Source organism: Camelus bactrianus, chromosome 16 (assembly GCF_048773025.1).
Source record: "Camelus bactrianus isolate YW-2024 breed Bactrian camel chromosome 16, ASM4877302v1, whole genome shotgun sequence".
NCBI lineage: Eukaryota > Metazoa > Chordata > Mammalia > Artiodactyla > Camelidae > Camelus > Camelus bactrianus.
In genome coordinates, this window is record NC_133554.1 from 50,060,671 (window position 1) to 50,074,780 (window position 14,110).

The 14,110-nt window shown below is 37.1% G+C and overlaps 1 protein-coding gene across 2 annotated transcripts in view; it reads right to left on the reverse strand.

Annotated features, from left to right (window-relative positions):
- LOC105063926 (ABC-type organic anion transporter ABCA8) overlaps window positions 1-14,110 on the reverse strand; it is a 67,189-nt gene that overhangs the window by 15,202 nt on the left and 37,877 nt on the right. For both annotated transcript variants that reach the window (XM_074343559.1, XM_010948627.3), the window contains 6 exons: window positions 12,234-12,353; window positions 10,321-10,519; window positions 8,831-8,997; window positions 5,534-5,667; window positions 4,852-4,989; window positions 2,635-2,742 (listed from right to left, as the gene is read on the reverse strand). In XM_074343559.1, the coding sequence (XP_074199660.1) occupies window positions 2,635-2,742; window positions 4,852-4,989; window positions 5,534-5,667; window positions 8,831-8,997; window positions 10,321-10,519; window positions 12,234-12,353 (866 nt within the window). The remainder of the gene's footprint in view (window positions 1-2,634; window positions 2,743-4,851; window positions 4,990-5,533; window positions 5,668-8,830; window positions 8,998-10,320; window positions 10,520-12,233; window positions 12,354-14,110) is intronic.

A 14,110-nucleotide genomic window follows, 5' to 3' on the forward strand; every position in this document is an offset into this window, starting at 1 on the left:
ATATATAATTGCTTTATCCTTTCAATCTAAGTAAATGATGCCTTCGTTTTACCATACCACATATCCAAATATTTAATACCCACCCAAATATTTATGTATATGTACGTAAGCACAAATACACTTAAAAATATAAATGCGTTTTGTATTTCTTGTCATTCTCTGAGTAAACATACTAAATTACGTTCAAAACTACTTAATCAGTCATGCGGTTTTGGGCCCAAATTATACATTAAATCATTCTGATCACTTTGAATATATAGATATGTTCTTTAAAACATATTTAAATTCATCTGTTGATGGGCTCTGATTAACCAAATGATGCTCCTGCCTGAGATGTAATCTGACCTAGGGATTCAAATCAGCATCTCCCAGCACAGGCCCATTCAGGTAGTAAAACTGATAAGGATTTGGTGATTGACTGGACATGTATGTGGGTGAAGCTATGAATGAAAGACTGAAGAAAGGTTTTAGGTTCCCACCAGGACAACCGAGGGCACAGTGCCCCATTTGTGGGGTCAGAAAATATTCAAGGGGGAGCATGTGTAAGAATACTGTAAATTCAGTTCAGGAGGCATGGCATGCGAGAGTCTTGCAGAGGAAATGCAGAGAAAGCAATTTGGATCAGCCTGGGAGGTGAAATTAGAAATCAGAGACCTGGGCTAGAGTCAAATCCGTGAGTGACCAGTAGGGAGAGAGGATTTAAAGCCCAAAGCTTTGACAAGCTTGCCTAGGAGAGAGTGACATCTAACACGAAAAGAGAGCTGAGGGTTGAGAGGCGACTTGGAGGAATAAGAAACCTCAAAGGAGACGGAGAGAGTTGCTGAAGTGTTGGGAGAATCGTGGTGAAATTGTGGCATCACACAGGCCAAAGAAAGAAAGTATTCATGTTTCCTATGGGAGAAGTTTTTAAGTCTGGATTATGCTAACACTAGCATCGCTGACAGTTACATCGGGAAGGCAAACGGAAATTACCGAGATTCCTGGAGGCTCCACACTACAAATAAAACATTACATGGACAGTGCTCTCTTCCCATGGGCAAGAGAATTACTTCGGAGAAGGGGGAAGTGAAACAAATGAAGATGGTGCTGAATAAACAGAGATGCTTGTGCAAGGTTTCACAGATTTGGGGTAATAAAGCTACAAAAATGGAGCCATGAAAGGCTATCCTATTGAAATTTGTGGGTAAGGCTAATGTGAGTTGGGCTGATCAGTCTTAGAAATTTACCGCCCTATGAGTACCACTGTCTCACTGCAGAACGGCTGAGTCAGAATTTTCATTCTAACAAGGTTCTCTGATAATTTATAGACACGTTAAAGATTCATTTGGATGAATAAAAGAGTGCCCGTGAATGAAAATTTATAAATAAGACTGTCAGTTAAATGTTGGAATTTTTCTTTCATCTCTCCAAATTCTCGGGTTTTAAAAATGTCACTTCCTTTTCTTTCAACAATCTCTTTTTACTTAACTTCCTCGAAATGTAATTGTCAAACAAAAAAAAGTACCCATATGAAGTAGACAGTTGCATGAGGATTGACGCACGCAGGTATTCCTGTGCCACAATCATAATTAAGGTGCAGAACATTTCCAGCACCCCCCAAAATTTCCTGTGCTGTTTTGCAGTCAATAGCATTTATCCTTGGTTATAAGAGACCGCAGGTCTGCTTTCTGTTCCTATGGATTACTTTTACTTTTCTGAGAATTTCCTATAAATGAAATCACTTGGTATTTACTCTTTTGTGTCTGTCTTCATTCCCTCAGTGTAATGGTTATGAGTCTCTTTCATGCTAATGTGTTTATTAGTTATTCTCCATTTTGTATTGCTGAGTAATATTCCATTGTATGGCTATTCCAGAATTCATCAATTCACAGCTTAATGGACACTTGAGTTCTTAGAACATTAATGCACAATTCCGTATGGGGAAAGATGTTTTCTTTTCTCTTGGGTAAATATTTAGGAGAGGAATTGCTGGGTCATACAATAAATGTGTTTTTAACTTTATAAGAAAGAGCCAAATTGTTTTGCAAAGTGATTGTGCAATTTACACTCCCACCAGCAATGCATGAGGGTTCCAGTTTCCCTACATCCTCACAAACTCTTCACATTGTCAGTCATTTTAACATTATTCATTTTACTTGCTATATAGACATAGCTCACTGGGGTCATTTTCCTGATGTACGCATAGTATTAGCCAACTTTTCACAAGAGGATTTTCCTTCTGTACATCTCCAGTGAAGTATCTGCTCAAATATTTTGCCCACCTTCAATTGGGCTATCTCCTGCTACTGAGGTGTAAGAGTTCCTTACATTCTTGAAACAGATCTTTTGTTAGACATGCGTGTATTGTGAATATTTTTCTTCCAACTTCGTTTTCCTTTTTCAAAGTGATTTTGACTATCCTGGATTCTTTGCATAGCCACATGAATTTTAGATTCAATCTCTGTAATTTACTTATTTACCTATACATTTCCATTTCCATTTGTGAAACTTCCTTTTATTTGTATAATTTAGGATTCATGGCTGGATTGGCTGCTCAGTGAAGGACACGTAGAGCCTCATGAGAAATCCTGTAATTACATTACCTTCAACTATTAATCACACAAAGCAGTGGCAGTTTCAGTCACCCCCTGTTACCTTGTAATCATCAATGCTGCTCATGGCGATGTAAGGGGCACAGCAGGACGACAAGGTCAACCAGAACGGGGCGTAGCCCAGGAACTCCAGCGGATTATTCTGTTCCTCCTGAAAATGCAAAGAATACAATGAACTGAGTGAACAAATTCAAAATACATTTTCTGGAGTACATCTTAAAAAACATTAAAAGGATTATATATAACCCTGCCTTGGACCCCTTTTGAGTGTCCCAAATGTATCCACCCAGTTTTGAAGCTTGACTTTTGGCTTTATACCCACGTTTGTAGAAAAGGAAAGTGATTCAAAGAAGGTAAATGAATTGCTAATACCATACAGCTGAAAAGTAGTAAGATTAACATTTTTCATTTTCTTACTTTGTGATTCTAAAAATTTATTCCGATGCTAAATAATACATAATGAGAATTCACAGCTGAAACATTCCATTTCCTAACTGATCTTTAATTATTTTGAATGTGACAGCTTGACTTGAGAATCGTATTGGCTGTTTTACAGGCACAGTGGCAAGTTATCCTTTTAGGTACACCACGAGACTAGATAAATGCTGGCTGAGGACTCAACAGTCGAGATGAAATGCTAGGAGGGGGAGTGAAATCTCCAAGGGAAATGTGTGCCCTTAGTTAACACAACGTTTGTATCTTGGCTACCTTTAAGGAAAGAAGATTCACAAACTGTCTTGAAAGCAGTCCTTGTGTTACTCTGATGATTCACCTTGCTGTTTGATTAGGAACATTACTGAAAAAAATTCATAACCAGAGCCCGGTCCTCTTCAGCCTGCATGTCAGAGAAACGCGTCCTAACCATGGAAGCGTATTGTCAGAATCTCTCCAGAACACCCTGCGTGCTGGGTGGGTTCGGTACCCAGTGGCAAATCCATTGAGTTTGGGTAGGAGAGAAGCAAGGTCTGAAATTACAGAAAGCTGTTCCTTGAGCAACGGGTAGGTGAGGTTAAGCAGAATATAAAATGAGTTGCTTGGAGATGCTATAGTTAAGATTTGAGCCCATAAGCACAAGGTCAACCGAGCTGGTTGGTACTATCAGACTCAGCCTGGCTAAACAGGATGGTTTTAAAGATGGAAGCCCACGGCAATTTGCTCAAATATTGCTCAATTATCCTCCCTCAGAAATCAGAAAATTGAAAAGGTCTTCACAGTCCTATAGGAGGCTAATTAAAAGGCATAGCATATATTCCAAAATTAATTGCTACTTGATGGGTTACTAAAATTTTTGCTTTAACAATTAAGCTTCCTACACACCTTTACTAAAAGACATTTAAATTTCCTTAGCACACATGTGAGGTAGGTAAATTGTGAGAAGGTAAGTCAGTATCTTGCTGGAACAGATGGATGCATGGTCTATTTCATATACACATGGCTAAGTGGTTGTTAGCCACGTATATGATCGGAAAACCCTATAGCTGAGTGGGATACAGATAATTTGCTGCCCTCTGACATGTGTTTATGTATCTATCAAGTTATTTAGTGCTCATCGTGTTCCAGTTACTATCTTAGGTATCGAGTATTGCTATATTAAAGATACATGGTCCCTGTGCTCAAAGAACCCTCTAAGAGGGAGCAATTTATTTAGGAAATATTCAAAAAAGGAATAATTACAAACTCTGATAGGTGTTCTGGTTTCCAAACTCAAAGGACTGCATACATTCCAATCACCTGAGCCTTTTTTTTTTAGAAATAAGATTTTTTTTTTTTGCCCCACATATGAAAAAGCTGGCTTGGGAGGTGTAGGCCCTAGGAATTAGTATTTTTGACAAAGAACTGGCGTAATTCTAATGTAACCAGCCTGCAATTCTAGCCCGAACTTTGCCCTAGTTTTTTCCTTTTGTAACATTTATAAAAGTAATAATAAAGCTTCTGTTCCTTCGTCCCCCCTCCCTTCCTCCCCCTTGTTCTCTCTTTTGTTCTGTCCTTTCTTTCGTCATTTTTGTGCTGGTCACAATCTTGCACGATTTCACTTTCATTGCCTTATATTTTCTCTTTGAAAAAAATTTTGTGAGTTCTATTTTGCATTAAAAAAAAGCGAAGCTCGGAAAAGTGTATTGATGTTTCCAAAGCTGTAGAGTTAGCATGACTCCAAATGTTAATTTATTATGGAGCAGTTTACTCAATAAGAATGTCAGCGCTTAAAAGAGTAATCTGGGAGATCCCTGATGGACGAGAGTCCGTAAGATTATATACTTACCCCCCAAAATGTACTTCTGTCAGTTTGGATGTGTGCTGACAGTTTAACCATTCCAAGTAGTCCGTTACTAACAATATCCATGAGAACTGGGAAGCAATTCAGTCTTTTGGTATTGCATGCTAATGAAAAGCTGTAATTCTAAAACATAAAAAGCAAGGGTATAAATTCTCAAAGATCTTCATTTTTTTTCCCCTAAAGAGGTCAAAAGCCAATATTTTAATTTAAAAAAAAATCACATTTTAAAAATGGTGTCAAGTAATCAAAACAAAAACCAAATGCTGTGTTAAGTCAGCCAAAACAACGTTTACAGGCTGTATCTGATTTTCAAGACGCCAGATGTCTGGTTTAAGGCTAGAATAAAACATTATTACTGTTTAAGAAGAAACAAAATTGTCAGAATATACGTATTATAAAATCCTTGAGAGCAAATTTAAATTATTTGGACTTCCAGATGCACTTGGCAGTTGAGTATCGTGTAGTATTTATTTTGCTAATGTACATAGTTTGTGTTGGTAGACGATGATTGATACATGAATTGCATCATGTTAATGACTACAACTGACTAAGAAATAAATGGGAGCAGTATTTGCTTTTCACTTCATTTCCTAAATTGGAGACCTGAGCATACTGATACTGGCTTTTCACGCCTTTGGGAAAAACGATTAGATAGAGACCAGCGTACCTTTTCATTCCCAGACACTATGACAGCTCCATTATAAGATGGGTCATCGAGGCCATTTCTAGTTCCAAGCATATCTACTTCCAAAGCTATGTTCTGATTCTCCACAGAGTGTATAAAGTCATCAATGCTTGCTCCTAAATTGTAGTGCAACATATCAGTGATCACAAAACTGAGAAAATCAATGTCAAGTTGTGCACTGAGATGATAATGTCATTATATGATACTTACTATGGACTGTCAGGATATTTTCACACATGATAATGTACTTGCTACTGTGAAGTAAAAACCTATTCACTTTTCATGGCATTCACTTTCTAACATGTTTATTTGCTTATGATTACTGCTAATGTGAAAAAAAGCACCATATGGCATCTGGAATAGATTTTTTTTCCTCCAGAGTCTTGCAATGAGTGGTCACAACCAATAAGGTTTTAATGACACAGATAAACTCTACTAATTAACCACCAAATTTACTAAATCTCATTTAACTTGCTAGATTATTGATTTTTGAAATGTTTCTTGACACAGGAAGACAATTTGTTGAATGGCAGTATGAGAGCTCTGAAGAACTCCCCAGAAAATCAACCATAACTTACAACAATTACTAAAAAAACCAATGTGTTGAAATCTCTTGATTGTCTTAAGGTTATACAGAAAATGAAAAAAATGTATATATTTAAGAAAATCTACTAAATCTGGGTAAGAATAATGAGAAACTGTGGCCTTTGAGCCAAAAATCTATATGTTCACTCATCCCCCCCCCCCCACACACACACCTTAATTAGCAAGAGAGAAGCTTCACTCTGAGTGGATGTAGCCAAGAACTCAGGGATCCTCCCTCCTCAGGCCCAGTCTGGGGCTACAGTATCTTCCTGGGAGGAACTGGAGTGAGATTGTTGAGCTCCCCCTAAGTTTGGCCTCATGTGCCTTGGACAGAGCTTCCACCTTACGAGGAGGGGATGGATAGAGAACTCCAGTCATCTCTGCCAGGAACTGAGCTTCTGCAACAGGGAGCTGGGTGGGGGTTGGGGTGGGCGGTGATGAGAAAGGCTGGCAGCTAGCCCCTCCCAGGAAGGTAACTGGATATCCATTGAAGCTACACCCTACCTCACCCCATACACAAAAACAACTCAAAATGGATCACAGACCTAAATGTAAGAACTAAAAGTAAAAAGGTTTTCCAAAAAAACATAACAATAAACCTCTGCGATCTTGGGTTAAGCAACACCTACTTAAACATGACACCAAAAGCACAAGCAAAGAAAAAGATAAGTTGGACTTCATAAAAATTAAGACACCTTGCACAGCAAAAAAGAAATGTGATGATGAATATATGTATGTTCATGTATAACTGAAAAATTGTGCTCCACATTGGAAGTTGACACAACATTGTAAACTGACTATAACTCAATAAAAAAATGGTTAAAAAAAAAGACATTTTGCTTCAAAGGACACCAATGAGAAGTGAAAAGACAATCTACAGGACGAGATAAAATAGTTGTAAAGCAGTGACGGGTGACTGATTATTCAAGGTGGTTGTGGTCTGCAAAGTCACCACAAACACAGAATTAGTGAGTACTGAACCGTTGCTCCTAAAGGAAACACAGGGTTAGGTTCCTGTGAGCCTCTGGCCACAACACTTCCTTTGACGAATCATTGCATCACCTTATTTTATGTATATTTCTGTATATATATTGTTGACTCATTACCATTCATCTCACAGCCAACAACACTGTAACTCATGCCTGAACAAAGCTTACCTAACACACATACTTTCTCTGTAGGGCACACCACAGCCTTCTTGACTTAAGAAACACTGAATAGCCCTTCAGCATTACACTTGGGGCCCATTTTAAACAGCAGAATTACCAACAGAAAGCACAAAAATGTGAGAAATGTGGCACTCGAAATTAGTTTACAGTCTGACAGCTGAAGCAAGAAGGCAGAGTAGTACCTCATTCTACCTCAGCTGAAAATGTGAGTGTCAGAGGACAGAATCTTCACTTCTCTGAGCCTGTTTGTGAGTGACCACAAAAGTGTCTTGAGTATCAGTTTTGGGAGGTGCAGATAAATTTTAGTGAGTAGACAAATGTGCAAGTACATAGTCTGTGAACAATGAAGACCTATTGTATGATAAGAGACTTTTATCTAGACTATTAGAATTCAATTTTCAAAAGACACATAAAAGACATATAACTCATTTTTCAAACAGGTGAAAAAAAAAAAGACATTTCTCCAAAGCAGATAGATATACAGAGGGTCAGTAAGCACATAAAAAGATGCTCAGTATCATTAGCCATTAGCAAAATGTGATTCAAACCACAAAATACTACTTGACACACACTAGGATGGGTATGCTAAAAAAGACAGAAAATAATAGATGTTGACAAAGACGTGTAGAAATAGGAACCTTCACAGGTTGCTAGTGTACATGTAAATTGGTGCAATCACTTAAAAACTGTTTGGCAGCTCCTCAAAAGGTTAAACATAGTCACCATGGGACTCAACAATTCTCCCCCTAGGTTTATACGCACCTCCCCAAATAAGAAAAAATATTTACACAAAAACCTGTACATGAATGTTTATAGCAACATTACTCATAACAGTTAATTATTGGAAGAAACCAAAATATCCATCCTTTCATGGATAATAAATAAAATGTGGCCTACCCATATGATAAAATACTAGTCAACAATTCAAAAAAGGAAATATTGATACATGCGACAGCATAGACGAAACTTGAAAGCACTATGCTAAGTGAAAAGTCAGCCACAAAAGAGCATATACTGTATGATTCTACTTATATGAAATGCCCGGAGTAGCAAATCTACAGAAGCAGAGTGAATGTGCGATTGCTCAAAGCGGGGGGGGGGGGGGGGGGGGGCACCGTGACTACTAATGGGTATGAGATTTCTTTTTGAGATGGTAATGCTCTAAAATGAACTCTACCAAGGGTTACACCATTCTCTGAGTACACTGAAAACCACTGACCTGTACAGTCTAAGTGAATAAATTGTGTGGCATATGAATTACATCTCAAGCTGTTAAAAATGTTTTTTGGTAAAACGCTTTCGTTTTGCAGACGGCCACCAGGTAATTTTATTTCTCCTTGGCAAATATTTCCCTAGTTCCTGCTCTGTTTTGGGCCTGGATTCATCACCCTCAAGCTTCATAAACTGTTTTTTAACACATGCTGAGGACGTCGAAGGCTCGTTTTGCTCTCTCGTGTTTATGTTTTCTGAGTAACACTCTGAACACCGAACGCATTTGGAAATGGGGTATTCACCACATTATTACCTGTTTTATTGATGATTAATAACTGAGTGAGAGGATCACGTGGTGGTTGTCCAGGAGCAAGGAAGTATAAATGAGGAGAAAGTTCCCAAGTGTAACTGCTCTGATATATTTTCACGAAGATATACTCCAAAAGAAGAGGACAAAATCCAACTCCGAGAATCAACAGCCTACAGAGAAGAAGATTGCCAATGTGAACGCACAGTCCTTTCCTAACCTTCTGAAAGTGTCTGAGCAGATTTTAATGTAGTGAGACCTAGAAATGATGAAAATTAAATATGTAGCTCTCTGACTCGTTTCTTGAGTGTTTTGTCCTTTTCCTGTCTCTACATTAGAGATGATAAAATGTAGATGCAGCCATTGTTTATTTATCCTGCTGCTCTCTGGCCATTGGGTAGCCCACACAATTTCATGGGACATGTGTCCTTTAACACTTGGTCCAGATTCTGTCTCTCTCCTGGGATTCCAGTGTGACGCTCTCTCTTTCTGCTGGTTAATTCGTCAACACATTATATTCAATTTTCTGTACATCCACGCCTCTTCATAGAGTCCCTATTTCTGTTAGTGAGTGACTGCAGGGTTTCCTCAGTTTCCAGGCTCAAAATGTCCATTATTCTTCGCTCTTTATTCTTCTATAGTCTCCATTTGAAATAAGTTGAAATTTTTCATTACATCTTCAAAATCTTTCTCCATTTCTAATTTTACTCGGATTGGAATTCTTGTAAGTGACTGGCCTCTCTCTAGACTCTGTTATATGGTGTTGCCAGATTAATATTAAAGATTTTTCTTAAATCATGCTAGTCTCCTTGTCAAAGATTCTCAATGAATTCTCATTATTTATTTATCTATCAAGTATTTATTGATACTCTATTATGTGCCAAGCCTCCTATCTCTTTGATGCTTAATGAGCATTTTCATAGACAAGGCACTGATTGACAAAGTGCTGTGGACACCAGGGTGCTAATGAGGGGTGACATGATTCTTAAGAACAGGGATAATGCCCGTTATGCACACAGGAGGCACGGGAAGCAAGCTACCATCACTGAAGAGGGTTGGAAAGAAGTTATGACATCTAGGTAAGAGCAAATAGGATACAATGGGAGAGTCAGGACATCCAGGGACGAGTCAGCAGAATAACTGTGTAGCATCTAAAATAGGGCATTAGGATACGGATTCTGGGAAAAAAGATCCACATCCCCATGTTTCTGTCACCGACCACAGTGGAAACTTTGAAAGAGAAGGAATATTACAGAAAAACATGTGTTACTTCAACTTTCCCCCTAAAACTGCCCTGAAACATTATTAATTCTAACCTGCTGGTCAGCTAACAGATTACTAGTAGGACTAGTGACTAGAATGGGTATTATGCTTTGCCCAGTTTTACAGATGCAGAAATTTATTTTATTTTGTTTGTTTTCTCTTATTTTTACAGCTTAGTATTTTTTAATGCACTGACTGAAAAAAAAAAAAAAGTATGGCCCTCTGATACTCACAGTGATAAAAGAGCTTTTCTTTCATGCTTTAACTTTAGCAAGCGAACCCTTGCAATTGCGCAGATTTGCTGCCCCCAGAGAGCCATGCCTCCCATGGTCTTTTTTGTCTCATTAACTGAAGAGAGAAATTGTTCCATCTCAACAAGCTTTTCTGTGTCTCCAGCTCCTTCTGCTTGTGCTTCTCTGAAATTGGCAATATCTGCAAAACACACACATGCACACACACACTCACACAAACAATTCATAAAACCCCACTTCAGATATACTTAATGGAGCTTTCTGTAAGAGTTTGTTTTACCAAGAAGATTAGTGTCTTCTGCATAACTGAAGGCATTATGTGGTATTACTGGCTGCTGCCGTGAACTAGAAAAGCACATGAAAGATTCATTTCTTGGTCAAAAAGAGTAGAAAGGAGATCTTACATAATTTAGATACAGACAGTACATTAAAAAGGTTAAGTAAATATGCAAGATCATTATACTGCTTAGGTGTGACCTGGGAACTTGAAGGAAACAATTGAAAGGAAACAATTATCTTAGGTGTTTGCCTAGAGAAACAAGCGACAAATTGATATGCTACAAACTGGGGGCTAACTATAAATTTTTATGTCCCCCTCCCTTGTAATTTATAGAAAATAAAATTCAATAAGGCCATAGAATAGTTGAACAACACTATCATCCAACTTCACCAAATTGACATCTATACAACTATCCACATGACAACTGAAGTTCTATAAATATACATTTTATATGTATATAGATCTGTAAACACACACACACACGCATTTGTATGTATATATGTACAAATTTTTTTAAATGGACAAGAAATACTCACCAAAATAGACCAAATTCTGATTCAACAACAAGTCTCAATGAATTTAAAAGTTTAAAATCATAGGTTATGTTTTATGACCACACCAAAAATTTTAATGTCAATAATAATAATAATTTTGTAGGAAATCTACAAATATTTCTACATTGAACAACCAATGAGAATAATGTCTCATCAAATAGGGTATATCATTAAAGATGTAAAAATTATTTTAAATAACCAAATATAAATTATGGAGTTGAGATGTACAATAACTGAAAAAAAAATCACTGAAAAATAAAATCTCAACAGATTTCATTGAGTGCAAGAAAAAAAACCAATGAACATGACAAAAAATAAGTTGAGATTTTAAAGTCTAAGGAATAGAAAGAAAAAAGAACAAAGGAGAATGAAGTCTCAGAGAAATGTGAGACACTATCAAGCAAACTAACACGTATGACCACATATAATAATGGAAGTTCAAGAAGGAGGGTACAGACAGAAAAGGTCACACAGTTTTAGCTGAAGAAATAATAGCTAAAAACTTCCCCAAATCGATGGAAAACACCAATCTACACATACAAGAAGCTCAACAAACTCCAAGCAGAACAAACAAAAGGAGATCGACACCTGAAGACTTCACAGTCAAACTGTCAAAAGCCAAAGACAAAAGAAGAATCACAAAAGCAGCAAGAGAAAAACAACTCATCAGACACAAGAGACCCTCAGTAGGATCTAAAGCTGACTCCTCATCAGAAACCACGGAGGCCAGCAGGCAGTGAGATGACATATCCGAAACGCTTGAAGAGAGAGATTTAAAATGTTTCGTCTGAAATTGCTCTTGGAATACAGGGTAAGACGAGGGCAGTGAGCCTTGGATAGGAGGAGATGGGCCATCTTTAATAATAAGGCAATATTGGAAGAAAGGTAACAAATGTCACAAGGCTGGGTTTTGACTTTATAGATGGTTGTCTAAGCATGGTCTCAATCATGGGACCCCACCTGTTGTAATCACATCTTTGGATCAGTGTCTTATTGAAATATATATTCCAACAAGATACTGTGAATGCCTTTACATGATAGTTTTCATGCATTTTATTTACCTGATTCGTCAATAGTTGATTTTCCTTCTAGTTGCAGGAACACCTCATTCAAGGTTGTCATGGAAACACCATAATTCTCAATTCCCAGGTCAGGACATCTATCAAGATCCTCGTAAAGTTCTAAAGAACACATACACAATAACAAATCAAACGACAAAATCGTAAGTAAACTGAAAATAACTTTTCACACTAAAAAGTGCAAATATGGTATTTCAAAATGTCAGATATTTTAAAAGCTAACATTTCATAATAAGTAGTCTTATTCTTCAAATTCTATATATTATTTATTAATTTTATATATTGTGTTACAGCCCATACATTAACTTTCATTCAAAGTTAATTTATAGTCATTTATGTTTCTATTAAATTTAATAGTCATTTATAATTTATAGTCATTTATGTTTCTATTAAATTTCATTTTTTTTTACTTGTTTTTAAAATTTAATTAATAATGGAACTTCAAATATTTTCATCCCTAAGCCTAATTAATTAAAGCGTCTTTTCCAGAGAACAGATACAAATGGGAGCCAGTTGTGTTTTAACTAACAAAAGAGAAAGAACTAATTTTTTGAGAATTGGTTGGATTGTGCAGAACTTTCTTCAGGTCAGAAAATATCTGTCAAAGAAAGCCCATAGGAGATAAATACTTTAAAAAAAAATTTCACCTTTTGACTAAGGAAGAAAAAAAAAATCACAAGATCTCATAGAGAATGAGGAATTGACTCAGGGAATTTTCTTGGAATAATCGTAAACTGACAGTTAATATTCCCTCCAGCAATTCCACATCCATTCACTCTTTAGTTCATTCCGCAAAAATACATTTGTATCTTAAAACAATGTTATCAAAACAATGAGCAATGTCTGTGCCTGCATGGATTTGAATTACAATGGTTAATTAAATGAAGTTTAAATAAAAACCTAATTTTAAATCCTAGTGTGATTATAGAAGCCCTGAGGCTACACCTGCAGCTTCTCTTTGGGGAAAAGGGTAAGTCAAAAGTCCTGCCTTGATTAGAATACCATGTACAGAAAAGTCAAAAGAAAGTAATATTCAAACTGCTAATGCATATTATATGTTATTCTTCATTTTACCGAAAATTTTACAAATCTCCTCTAAATTATAACTACTATTAAAATGCATTAATTAGGGTTCAATTAGCACTTTGCCTGGTGGTTCGAAGGAACACTTGGGGTGTCACCATAAAGTGTATATTTGAATAGCTTTGGGGGTAATTTATGCGGCTTTATTAACCATGCACATGGTAAGGTTAATTGTTTTAACCAGTCAGTGCAGGTCCTCAGCGTGCCCCATTACCAGGGAGCAAATTCTCTGAATGACAAACACAATTAGTGGACTTAGTTTTAAATTAAGATCTTCATTTTGAGATCATGCAGTTGTAAAAAAAAAATAATACAAGGAGATTGGTACACTTTACTCAGTTTTCCCAGTGGCAATATCTTTAAAAAGCCACAGAGCAGTACCACAACCACTGTATTGTCATTACAATCAAGATACAGAACATCTCCATCCCCACAAAGATCATGCTGCCCATTTATACAGTCACACCTGTATCTCTTCTGTTCCCATCTTCTCCTAACCCATGGCAACCACTCATCCGTTCTCCATTTCTATAATTTTGTTATTTCAAGAGTGTTACTGTAAGTTGAGTCATACGGGAGGCAACCTTCTGGGCTTGGCTCTTTCCACTGAGCACAGTTCTCTGAACATTCAGCCAGGCTGTTGTATACACCAGCCAATAGCTTGTTCCCTTCTACTGTTGGGGGGTACTGCCTGTCATGGATATACCACAGTTTATTTAACCATTCACTTGTTAAACTGGGTGGTTTCTTTGTCTATTCCAAAGAAAGCTGAAATA